This window comes from Pholis gunnellus (genome assembly GCF_910591455.1).
Source record: "Pholis gunnellus genome assembly, chromosome: 7".
Taxonomy (NCBI): Eukaryota; Metazoa; Chordata; class Actinopteri; order Perciformes; family Pholidae; genus Pholis; species Pholis gunnellus.
The window spans coordinates 5499169-5512710 of record NC_136533.1 but is presented as its reverse complement, the minus strand read 5'-3'; the positions used below and the strand labels follow the sequence as shown (position 1 = coordinate 5512710).

Genomic DNA, 13542 nt, shown 5'->3' with positions numbered 1-13542 from the left:
GCTTTTATGGCTTGAGAGAACAATGTGTTGCAGAGCCCCACAACAAAACAGTACAAGCCATATCCACTGACTCTTACAACAGTCATTTCACACTGACACACAGTGAACACCTTTCAAAAGAGAGGAAAGGTGTGTTTTTCTTGCTCAGAGTAATAATAACAGAGATTGACATGTTTGAGGACTGAAGCAACATCTCACATCTGCCGTGTTTCCAAGGAGACGACAGAGTGAAGGTCGAGTCAGCGCTTTCACTGCCGTGTTTACCGACAATCTGGTTAATCTACTTTCACTGAGGAGACATCGACTTCTGCAAACACGAGAGACATGACAGCAACGCCCAGTCTGCACTGGAATCAACTGATGAAGGCTGAATTTAGTTTGAAAGTACAAAACCTGGCAAACAAACTCAAGGCAAAGGTTCCTCCTCAAGATCCAAAGGTCACAGTTCACAGCCACAAATGACATCTACCATCTATGAACAATGAGCTCCCTCTGTTGGTGAATTACGGTGAAGCAGTGGCATCTGTTAGCAAAGCCTGCAACATGTTCCCAAACCCAGATACATGCAGAGAACAGGTGTGAAACACAACAGGAGGGAAAAGGAGAATGCAAAAATAAAAGTATTTTTTAGAATAAATCTGAGAGAATAAACACAACTAGAGGCATACAGTATAGCTCACAACACATGGGCACTGATGAGTCATATGAATGCATTTTGTAGTATTAGTCAGCGTACAGTAGCTGGCAGCATGGTTCTGTCTTCTGTTATTCTTTTTGAATAAGTAAGAGGAAGCCATGAAACCGTTTTAAAGGCCCTATACATACAGTACTAAACCCTTACTGGTGTTTTCAATTATTTTGCAAGACTACACCTCTCCTCAGTGGGAGTACAAACTATGCCATGGAATAGACGTTTCTGTTTAGCTCTCGTTCCCTTATATTGAAGCCCTTGCAATGGACAAACCCAAGCCTGTTTTGGCTCTTGTGGACTTGGTGGATGTGGTTGGGTGACTAATAGAAACACTAATGTGCTGTGTTTGGAAATGAAGGCATTATTAGTTCTAGCTTGTTTCTTCACCATTGTTAGCACATGTTCACTCTACCAGACAAACAAAAACCTGATCATCGTCACCCACCCAACCATTTCATGATTGTGACGTCACAATAATGAAATCACTTGACTGAGTGGGGCAAATCACTACAGCAATGGTCAGGAATGGGCTTACAGGTTGCCAACAGGGTGGCAGTCCAAACAGACAAATCAAGGTAAAAAAAAACAGTGCAGGTTCGGATGTGCTGGGAAGCAAAGGCATAACTGCCAAACTGGCAGAGAATGAGTGGTAAAGAGCTGGTTATACACTGAGGGGCTGATGAGAAGCAGAAGCAGGTGAGCAGAGGAATGAGAGACACTGGGACAGGTGGGAAATTCTGAGGGCATCTGGTGGATGGATCGAGAATGACAATCTCCTGAGCATCGCTCTACCAACATGCATCGCAGACATTTTTGGCATGTCATCGCTGGAGAAGTTTATTAATGACATTAATAATGACTGCATGACATTTAGGTGAGCGAGCTCCAGGGCTTTGGCACTGTGCATGCTGGCTCACTGGCGTGGCTTAAAGAGACACACAATGGGCCTGAGCCATTGTTAATGTCATTTGTTTCAGCTGTTTGGCTTATGAAGAACATAAAGTTAAAAAGAGTGTTTGTATGTGCGGGTGTGGCCTTAAACATATGTGGATTGTACATATGGTTCTTGTATGTCGACAAATTGAGCGACAACAAAATATGGCAAAAATTCACCAAACTACTATATCAAACTGCTATACTATATCCAAATAATATGTTATCAAACCATGCACAGAGCCTAGAGTTCCTCCCCGTTTGTCCAGTGAACCAAACACTCTTTTTCAACAGACCTTTTTCCACAGAAGACATTTTTACATGTCGGTGTAAATAACAAAATCAATGCAGACTAAATTTTCAAATCAAGTCAAAATGTCTGCTGTGAAAAAGGCTTGTGGTGAAACCAGTCTGCACACTGAAGCACGCTGTTTGTAACCCAATTATTGAACCATGATATGGCAATGAATAGAACGAATGGAACCGAAAATCAAATATGCATTCAGCAAAGCACATTTAGCAATCCTCCTGTGTGCAAAAAGAAAATGTTGCTGGAGGAACAAATTGTTCCCGTGCAGGATGACTAACCGACAAGTTTTCCTCCAAAATTATGAATCTGTTCATGTCTGTTCACGTCCTAAGAAACCAAGATAATAACAGCTATTAATAGATCAGTTGATGGACAAAGAAATGCAGGAATTTGATAATCGCTTCGTTGTTTAAGTAATTTTTCATCAATATTGCCAAAAATGTGCTGGTTCCAGACTATCAAATCCGTCAAAATGTGAAGATATTATTTATTTTGTTCTTATTTGGAAGCAAACTAAATATCTTTAGGTTAAAAATAGAGCAAGATTGATAAATAAACCAGGCCGATGTACTGACTGTTATTTGCTTATTGCAGATATATTGTATTGTGTATGTGACAGCTAATAATTTACAATAAATTGTAGTACAGCAATGTCAAACTATACTATTTAAGGTTAGGAACTAGTCTCCATTAGTCTGTCCAGTGGAGGACTATGACAAGAGTATTTTTCTACAGTAAAATATCCCAATCAGTACTTTTCTTGGTCACAATACATAAACAAAACAAACCGGGGGTCTGTATCAAGACTGTTTGCTTATGTATAAGGACATTATTATCCGCTGATATATCATTATCAGATTTTGTAAACTCACAAATATTGATGCAGTATCGACCTTAAAAATTCATGTACATTAACAACATACGTTGTAATTTTCAACTATTTTTCCCAACATTTAAAGACCAAAAAATCGATTAATCAAGAAAAAAGTATCCAGCAGATTAACTGATAATGACAATAATCATTTGTTGAAGTATTATCATTATTACTAATTATTACTTATTACTTGTGTTTGTCTAGCTACTGTACTATATAGCGGAAACAAAGGACACACATGGGACAAACTCAGCAACTCTACTCTACTCAAACCGTATTTCAGGTCGTTATAACCCGGGTCTGAGTGGTTATCTGACACTAAAGCTGTGCTGCCGCTCTGCGCGCTGTCCAGCAGGGGTGGTGCTGAAAACGCTGGAGCTGAGGCCTGGCATCCTCTTCCGACAGGCCTGTCACATCTCACCTCACAAACACATGAAATATAAACAGCCCGATCCTTTAACAACGCCTTAAAACACACACACACCAGTGAATGCACATCTATTAAAAGCTGCCTGAGCGACCAAAATCACGGTGACAGACTCACGACCATAGGAGAGAAACGGCAGACACCGCTTTAAAATCACGGGCCTAATAACAAACTAAGTTCACTTCAAAGGGGTTTGTATGTTGCATTAAAACACTTTAATACATTTTAACAGACAGGAAACCACATTTCACGCAGCACCTCCCCCGCCATTAGCTGCCCCCGGTATAGTCCCCCCCCCCCCCCCCCCCCCCCCCCCCCCCCGCTGCAAATTATGACAAATAAAAACGGCGTCAAGAGGCAGGTGGCTTCGTACCTTTTGTAGTCGGACGAGAAAATCCCTCCGCTCGCCGGGTCGTGACCATATTCAGGCTCTCCGACGCTGGACGAGCCCCCCTTCTCGTCGTTGAACGCGGAGCTGGCGGACATGGCCGTGGCTTTCTGTTGTTTATTTCTTCTGTCGCCCTCGCAGAGCAGCGATGGAGATTTAGTGCAGAGGGCAGCAGGATATATGCGGCTCTTAAAGGCACACAGACGCACACACACACACACACACACACACACGGCCGTTATCTCTCTGAGATGCTCGGTGCAGAGGGGGGTGATGCTCTGGTCACGTGATTTGTAGTTCTTTCTACCAGGATGTAGGCTTCCGTCAGATGTATGGAAGACCATTTCCGGTACTGTGATGAAATAATAAAGATCTAGTCATTGTAATGAAAAAACATTGGTGCTTTAGTACTTTTACTTAACGCATAAGTGAAAGTGCTAAAGTATTAGCTTTAGAATATACTTAGAGTAAAACAAAATATCATTGTGCAGAAGGGTCCATTGCAGAATTGTAATATACTGGATTAAAATGAGTGATGCATTAATGTTAGCATCACTTTAATGATGCAGCTGGTAAAGGTGGGATTTACTTTAACTGCTTTGTTTACTGCTGTAGCAAAGCTATCACATTAATAAAGTGGCCTAGAAAGTACAATAAAATGCAGTGGAATATAAATATAAAGAAACGTTAGCATGCAATTGAAATAGGCTACTCAAGTAAAGTACAAGTAGCCTACTTAAAATCGCATAACTTGAGTAAATGTACTTAGTTAGGCTATATTACTGTACTACTGTCTTGAGCAGTCATTTTCAGATTTGAGGAAACTTTGCTGCAGTATAAAACAATAACAACAACAACAGAAAAACAACGTGGTATGAAGCCAACTTCAACCTCGAGACTTCTCCCAACTGACAGCGCGCGAGGCTCGTCAGTCCCGTCTCTCTGGCAACTTGGAGCAGAAGTAGCTTTGAGCTGTTTTCACGTCGCTTAAACACGAGGTGTGGGAAAAATGAGGAGAAATACTCTGGCGCGTAGCTCGTAAGTTCACTGTTTTAGACAAGGAAACGTAAGATCTTCTCGATTAATTTCAGTCTCAGGACAAGTTCCAACATGTTTTTTGAAGACGCTTCTTTTCTTTTAACACACAGGTTGAGCTGCAGCAGCAGGAGGAGCTCCATCTCGGTGTGCAGAAAGAGGAATAAACCTGAGAGGAGCACCGATCAAGCTCCCGGAAGAGCAGTCCGGGTATTATTAAATTATAATCTAACGCTAAATAACGTTAAACTAAATGATTCTTAATCTTCCCGTTTCCTATTCATGTTGTATAGTTTTGTTTTGTATTATTATCAAGCATGTCTAAGTGCTATATAAATAAAGTATTAAATACTGACTCTGGCCGTGTATTTGCCTGTCTTTACAGGTGTTGGACGTTAACGGCAATGACGTCACCCCTCTGCCGCTGCATCGTGCAGAGCCAGTAGACGTGACGTCAACACCAGACCGACTCCTTCTGGATGAACTCTTCCCCGACTCAGGATCAGACCGCAGGTTGAATTGACATAGTCAGTAGTCTTATGTACACATGTATTGTTATTGATGGTGGTGGTGGTGGTGGTGGTGGTGGTGGTGGGGGGGGGGGGGAATAATTTCTCCATCAAAGTATTATTTGTAGCTAAATATAAATATACATATATGTTTTGCAGATTTTCCTACATTACGTATGTTACAATTGTTATTTGTGTAGCTTGTTATAGACACATTTCTGACCGCAAAATGTTCTAAATAATGACTTTCTTTCTTTCTTTTTTCAGACCATCTCTAGACAGCAGGCAACTATTTGACTTAGCGTCACTGACTAAAGACAGTGAGCTACTGAACACACCAATAAACCCTCCAGCTACAAGTGGTTAGTATTACATATACAGTATATATGTTTATTATCACTGATTCCTTCTGGTGATTATAATTTTCTCTATTGCTTTGAATTAGTCTTTCCTATGTATAATAAGATAATGTATTGACAATCCAGTTTTACATTGTTATACTGTATGCGATAAAATATTAACATTTCAGCAGAATACAATTAAATCTACAGCATCTTATGATCAAATGACATTTTTTAAGCAGATAGTCTTTTGTGGTGTTTTATACATGCATGTTCATTATTTTATTTTATCTTTGTATTCCCCGCCAGAGGTGCCGAAGAAAAGCGACAATGTGAAACAACATGTGACAGAAGAGATGTTGGATGAGGGAGTGGACATCTGCCTCTCTGAAACAGATACCATTTCACCGCTGGACATACCCAGCATCTTTATTTCAGAGGACGCCGATGATGCAGAAGTTTTTAAGTGAGTGCTTGTTGGCTTTCTTGAATATTAGGCAACATCTTACACGCACAACAGGCACAGGAAGTGGCACTTCATGTCTCTAACTTGGGAGCTGCCTGTCACATACTGTGCAGTGTGTATATCAGTTTGTGTGTCTGTGCAGATGTCGTAACCAGTATTCTTCTTTGGTTGTATCAAGCTGTTGACATGTTCAACTTGTTCTTACAGAGAGAGAAACGTTAAATATGCTGAGCTTTGTAAGAACAGATTGGACAACGTTAAGTATGCGGAACGACCAACGCAGACTTTCAATGGAGCACTCAAAGACAAGCAGATCCAGATTGACAAGATGGTCGCGGTGGATGAAGGTTAGGCTTAAATATCCTTCAAATCAATTGCGAGTTTTCAGATTGATGCAGCTGTTTTTCCATTACAGTACAAGGTTGTGCTCCAGTTTAAACACATAAACCCATATTCTGGTGGGTTTAGCGGTTATGGTTATTAAGTTTCAGTTTTTCCCAGTAGACAGTTAGCTGAAATTCTCTCATGTCCACAGGGGCGATTGCTTCTGTCTGGGACATATATGACTCTTTCTGTAACCAAAATGAAACCCCTGCAAGTGGCAAGAAGGCTGTCTATCCAGAGACTACCATGAACACCAGCAACGGTCAAGAAAAGAGAGGACAGCTGGGCAGCAGCTGCAGCTCACTCAGCTCAGGTAAGAAGAACATCATGTTAATGTTTCACTTCTTTGTCCCAGCATGTGCTTAGGACTGGAGAGGTTCTAAGAATGAACAAAGACTAGCTTTGCAATAACTTACATGTATCATCTTTCTTATATTTCATTTCCTCAGACAGCACCATTTGCTCAAAGTTTGAAATGGAAATGTGTGAGGACAGTTTCAATGCTGATTACGACCTGCAGCTGATCATGTCGTCAGAGTCATTTCAATACAGCTTGTTTGTGATGGAGAGGAGCATCGTGGCGAACATATTTCAAACCAAGCTGGCTGCTTACAGACAGCTGCCCACACAGGGAGGTAAGCTCAGGTTATCACTGCTTTCTCAAATTTGTTGGCGCAGGTGCACCAGCCTGTGGAGTTACGCTCGGGACCATTTTTGCTTCAACTTAAGCAATTTAGTCAGTTCTAAAATGTACGTGTATCTGAATAAGTACCATATACAGAGTTATAATGTTGATTGTGTAAGACCCTGACAGCACAGTGAAGCCTGGGGCAGAGGAACGGAACGAGTCTGGAACTCCAACTCTGGAACATCTCTTGACTTTGAGCTGCAAGCTCACCAGAGGATGCAACATTACCAGCATGGCCTGGAACAAGAAGAACCTGGTAACAAAGGCCAAAAAGCAAACAAAAAACACCCAAATCAGCTGCTGTTTAGGAGCAGAACAAATTCTTCCCACCAGCTTCATTGTAATTTTGTGTTTTGCTTTTTCAGTGTCTTAAGCTGAAATGGGATTCCCATTTAACCGGCTTTACTCTTCATGGGGGACATTTAATACACATTTTAATAATGTTGATATATGCAGTTTGTACTTAGCCATACTTTAGCAACTGTGCCTAGACCGCAGAGATTAAAGCCAAACTAATGATTACCTAAATAGCAGACTTGCAGGAGTTGCCCTTAGAATTAAAAAAGGCAAACATTTAAGTTGTTATTGTTTTACTATTACTACTCTTTGCTTTTTAAATGAATTGAATTATTGCTTTCTGTACAGGAAAAATATCTCAAACTTCACTTAAAACTCTGTTTGCACTCCCTGTAAGGATATCCTGGCAGTGGCCTACGGTGACTTTGAGTCAAGGAACCAGAAACCAAGTCTGATCTGCTGCTGGTGCCTTAATAAACCTACGGTATGTTTATATATTTTTTGCCCTTTATTTCCTTTTAGCCAACATCTTCCAGCGCCCTATCTCCTCTCGCTAGAATTTATGGGGCGGCTGTGGCCCAGGGGAAAGAACGGGTAGTCCACTGAGCGCAGAGTCAGCTGCCATCGATGTGTGTATGGGTGCACTCCATTAACTAATTTAGTCGTTAAGGAAATGACGGATTGTAAACGTGTCCCCTGTGCAGTGGCCGGAGTGTGTCTTCCACTGTCACAGTTGTGTCATATCCCTGGATTTCTCAACCGACCACCCCAGCCAGCTGGCTGTAGGGATGCACGATGGCACTGTCGCCATCTACAATGTCAGTCAGTACAACGTCACATGTATCGCCGACAGCGGGTGAGTTTGTGTGGACGGCGGAGCATGGAAATAAGCTAAAAATAAATACTATTGGACAAAACTCCTTTTTTTGTGAGCTTTCCTAACTTTTCTGTTCTGTAGCGATTGTTTCACAAAGCACCTGAAACCAGTGTGGCAGGTCAACTGGATCAAACAAGCGATGACATTATCAGCGGAGGGCAGGGATGCTGTCGTCTCTGTGTCAGAAGACGGCAGGATGTCCAAGTGGTTCCGCTGCAGCAATCGTTTTGAGTGCTTAGGTACTATGGTCTTCAGCAGGATTTGGTTTCAACTGGTTAAATCATATGTTGATGAAATCTCTTTAACGGTAAATACAGTAGATTCTGAAGTAAACAGTGATATTGTCACCTATTGTCGTAATCTTTGGCAAAACATGCTCAGATTAGTTTTTGAGTTTAAAAGTTGATTTATTCATTTTTACCACTTTGGAACTTTCACGGCAGATTTTCTGAGAGAATGCTCTTATGTAAATTACATATACCTGTATATCGGTGATCTCACACAATAATCGTATTAATAATACCTGTATTCTTTCTTTTCTTTTAAAACACGTGTTCTCAGACCTGATGAAGCTTGAGAAGAAATATGCCAAAATAAAGAAGACAAAACAGGTTCAGCCATTGGGGGTGACTTCTGCTTTTTGTGTTGACTTCCATCCAACAGTAAGTTGGTCCCAGCAATCAAATAGATTCGAGGTTGGTCTTAACTGAGCCTAGTCCTCAGACTAAAGGCTTCTGTGGACATTTTGATTTTAATCACTAGACTTCCTTCTTCCAGACAGCCAATTTAAGAATAACATTTTGTTTTTTTCTGGTTGTGTGTTTCTCTGACTTCAAAATATATCACCTAAATATTTCTCCTGGCTTTCCTTTATCCTGCAGGAATCCAACGTCTATGTGGTCGGCACATCGGACGGGCCCATCCACAAGGGCTGCATCTCCAACAATCAGAATTTTCTGGACACTTATCAACACTTTGTAAGTCCAGCTGGATAGAATCTTTGAGAAATGTGTAAATGTACACATGGTTAATGACAGAAAATATATATTCCAAAGCTTTTTCAGCATTATGTGTTTATAACAAAAGACTAGGAGCCTGTTTTTCAAAGCAGGAGTAGACTAGGACGTTAACTTTTGGGCTTTTCAGTCTCATGGATGATGCTTTGACTTCAAACCAACTTGCACACCAAACCTGCAAAAATTAGCTTGGGTTGTTCTGGCTTACAGATTCACCTCCTCACCACAACAATCTGTGGAGTGAACATGTTCCCATTGGCAGAAATACTTGACTTACATAAACGTGACAAGTAGCACTGAATAACAATGTAATAACAATAACAACATGCAATACCTTGTGGGGACTTTAGTGTTTTTGCTACCCATTTCAGTGTATTCACTCTACACCTTGCTCTCTCTCTCAGCGCCCCGTGAACCACATCGAATGGTCTCCATTTAGTTCTGATGTGTTCCTGAGCTGCTCCTCTTGCCGGATCATCCATCTGTGGAGGAAGGACCTCTTTACCCCTCTGTTGAGCTTCACATCCACCCAGATGGCCGTGGATGCCGTCAAGTGGTCCCCAAACTGGTCCACAATATTTGCAGCCCATAATGAAGAGCAGGTGGAGATCTGGGACCTGAATTCGAGCATGTGAGTCGGACTGACAGAGAGTAGGCGTGTATTTCTAGAGCTCTGTCTCGTTTACTTCCTATTATCTGATTTGAAACATGAGCCAGATACATTCCCGTGTCCACTAAACACAAAAACACCTCCTTTCAGCATAAACCCAACCATTGTGCACTATGCTGCAGCTGGTGTGAAGGTGAAGTCCCTGCTGTTTACCAGAGGGACAGACTGTGTCCTGGTTGGAGACACTGACGGGCAAGTGACTGTCTACCGGATCGAGAACCTCAGAGTGGGAGAAGACAAGCAGGTAAAACTAAAGTGGCCTATGTTTTGTGCTAAATGTCAAAGCAGCCTTTATAGATCCGTTCCAATGATGCTCCAGAAACCCTGTGCAAGAGATCCAGAGAAGCAATGATGCGATCATTTTCCACCAAATTTTAGAAAACGTACGAACACAATAGAGAGTGTAGGGTAAAACGTTTCGTACGCTGTACACAGGTCCAACTGTCTCTCTTACTCTTTCTTTCAGGAAGACAGTTTGGATGACATCATTAACTCTGCAGCTTCCAGGTAGATTTAGAAACTGAAACTTGGAAACTCAAAAGAAAAACTTTAATCCATTTGCCATTTCAACAATATAAAAAATTATACTTGTAACACTATCAAGGCTGGCCTTTTGTTTTAGAGCCGCTTTACGTTTGTGATACTTAATTCTGGTACGTTAGTTTAATTTATACCAGTTGTTCAAAATGTTGTAAATTGAAGAAAAGTATCTATAAAGGCATGAAATAAATCTTTCATTAAATGTAGTTTGTGTATTCATAAGCCAAACAACATAACAGATAAAACAAGGGATTGCACATTCAAATTACAATAAAAGCTAGAGGAAAGCTACTGCAAAATGAGTCCACAATAAAAGAAGAAATGAGAATTTGAGCTTTTGAATTTTACTTTACATTTAGAAAATGCACTACAATTGGTATAGAGACCGTTTGAGAGATTTATCTTGATGCTCTTTCAATTTAACTTCAAAACTAATATTTTAGGAAGTTAAATCTAAACCTTACATAATGTAATTGTTTCATGTTTATGAAATTAGATACGTAAGTCCAGAAGGTTTGTGTCTTCAAAAAGATGCAGCGCTTTTCTCCCTTTTAATAAAAAGGTACATTCGGTTTGAACTAAAGAAAGATATTTTTTGTTTTTTACACTAAAAATAAGCAACTAAAAGTTGAGATGTAAAGACTTGATCTTGACAAATTGTGACGACAGGAGACAGACCTTATTTTGAAGACTTAGGGAGACCCCTACTGGCAGATCAAATATATGGATGTTAAAATGAAAGGCATCGAGTCAGTGAGAGAGTTATGTGCATCATATACTTTTCTATTCAAAGCCCCTGCTGGAGGTGGCTATATTGGGCTAAAATATTCTGCAATATTATGTCATACAGTAGTGAAAACTTTGAATATTCTGTATATTACCTTTGTCTCTCTCGCTGTCTTTTACTCACACTCACTATGTCTCGCTTTCTGGTGAGAAATGGAGATGTGATCTTAACGAGCACAGACTGCAAGAGAGTTTTTTTTATAATCATTAACATTTTCAAACATCATTGTCCAAACATCATTTAATTCATAAAACAAAGACTTTAATATACATTTAAAGTCAGTCAGAGGAACTTTTAACTTAATGTAATACTGATGCCGCTATATGACCTACACGAGTAAACAAGACCATCAGAGAGAAGATTGTCTATTCTTATATAGTTATTCTTAATTCTTGTCATTGGTGCCATTGGGTCGGATTCTGTCAAAATCAGATGAAATCATGCAGGTTCACCAAAAACTCCCTCAGTTCAGACTCCAGTCCGGTCCCCTCTGGGAGCCAACACCCCACTGCTGGAGACCCAGGCTGTATTTCTGGGCCCGTTGGAGGGAAAAGAGGCCCAGGAGAACCAGAACCACAGAGCGGAGACCTGTCAGACCCTGCTGCGGTAAAATGAGGTTTTCTAAAGGGACTCTGGTACTCAGAAACACGTATACGTGAGTTTTAGGCAATGCATGATTTTCCCGTTGTATATAATAATGTAGTTTTGTTGTAGCCTGAGTAGCAGCCCATATGTTGATGATCTACTGAACGCCAGTTTGAAGCAGTAAGAGCCGAACTGTGTGCAGAACTCAAGAATGCGTCAGCTAACGCAGTTATTCTGGATGACAGTGCTTTCTTTCATTCACACACTGGCTCGGACAAATTGCATCACGCTCCCCAACCAGCTGGTATGTCTATAAATGCAAAAACTCTGATGGGGGAAGTTGTGGGGACTTACCTAAACAAGAGTTTCAGAAGAGGGAATTCAAATGCCAAAATACCTGCGCGTTGGCGAAACTCTAGTCCTTCTCTTGTAAAACAACTTCCTGATTTCAGCTTTCAAACGATATGATTTACACAATGATGCGCCTGGTTCACAAGATCATGTTACAATTTAAATGATGTCCTGATCAACCGAAAGTAATTTGACTTGTCAGAGTGGGAAAAGCACAGGTGAGACTGATAAAACTAAAGATGGCTCAGTTATATACTCAAGTGTCCCATAGTTACAGTGAGCCAGCGTGTGTAATACCTGCATTCAAATCTGCTAAATGGAATCTATTCATCATTAATTAGATTTTTCATTTCTTACAGCAACATGTCAAACTGTGACATCTGTGAAAAAAGGCCTATGGTCGACTGGATGCATAACTCAGGCGGACAGTTTGAATTAAAAGCTTTATTGTTTTGGCATCAGGTTACAATCCAAACAAAGGTGAACAAAGCACAAGGGCGAGGCAGGGAGGCAAAAAAAGGTTTAAAAAGGCAGTCAAGTGATCACAACAGACACAGAAATGATTATCAGGAAGGCCACAAAGACAGAATTCACAGTAGACAGGAGAGAAAGCGGCTTGTAGTTAATCTGGGGAGCTCATTAGGGAAATGGAAACAGGTGTGTGCATGAGGGAAACAATGAGGTCTAAAAGATCAATAACACTCTAATATCTGCCCTTTGATAATGAAGCTACAGCCAGTTAGCTTAGCATAAAGTCTACAAACAGGGGGAAACAGAGAGTTGGCTCTGTCCACGGGAAAAGACATTGCATACCAGCACCTATAAAAAATCACTGATTACCAATTCAAAACTTGTGTGTTTAATCCAAAGTAAAAAAAACAAAATGACAAGTTGTTTGTGCTGGATTATGTTGTTCGCCTGGATGCAGTAATGCCGTGCTAGGCTAGCTGTTCCCCCCTGTTTCCAGTCTTTATGCTAAGCTAAGCTAACCGTCTCCTGGCTGTAGCTTCATATTTAGTTACAACGATGACCTGAATCTTCTCATCTAACTCGCAGCAAGACAGCGAAAGAGTGCATTTACCAAAATGCCAAACTAGTCCTTTAAATGAAGATAACTAACTAACTAACTAAATGAATGTGACTCCAAAATAGATACATTTCTACTCAAGGCTACTTGAGTAGCCTTGTAATAGTGACATGTAATAGTGACATGTAATAGTGATGAAAACATCGTAACATCCTTTATGGTGTGTGCAACTCTTGTTATCCTCTAAAACCCTTTAAACTCTCATTGCTGTAGTGAGAGAGAAAGCTAAAATCAAAGCAGCGCAAAAAACAATTTCACAGACCAGTGTCTCTTATCCAACATACAA

At 40.6% G+C, this 13542-nt stretch overlaps 1 protein-coding gene across 1 annotated transcript; it reads left to right on the top strand.

Moving 5' to 3' along the window:
• Nucleotides 1-5864: 5864 nt before the first annotated feature.
• LOC306698973 (dynein axonemal intermediate chain 4-like) lies at nucleotides 5865-11843 on the top strand (the record flags this gene model as incomplete). The annotated part of the gene is made up of 13 exons (XM_079163474.1): nucleotides 5865-5974; nucleotides 6182-6321; nucleotides 6510-6671; nucleotides 6808-6993; nucleotides 7163-7302; nucleotides 7741-7827; nucleotides 8048-8199; nucleotides 8302-8459; nucleotides 8782-8882; nucleotides 9102-9197; nucleotides 9641-9867; nucleotides 9997-10150; nucleotides 11706-11843. 13 exons carry the CDS (start codon nucleotides 5865-5867, stop codon nucleotides 11841-11843), a joined length of 1851 nt encoding a protein of 616 aa, XP_079019600.1.
• Nucleotides 11844-13542: the final 1699 nt, after the last annotated feature.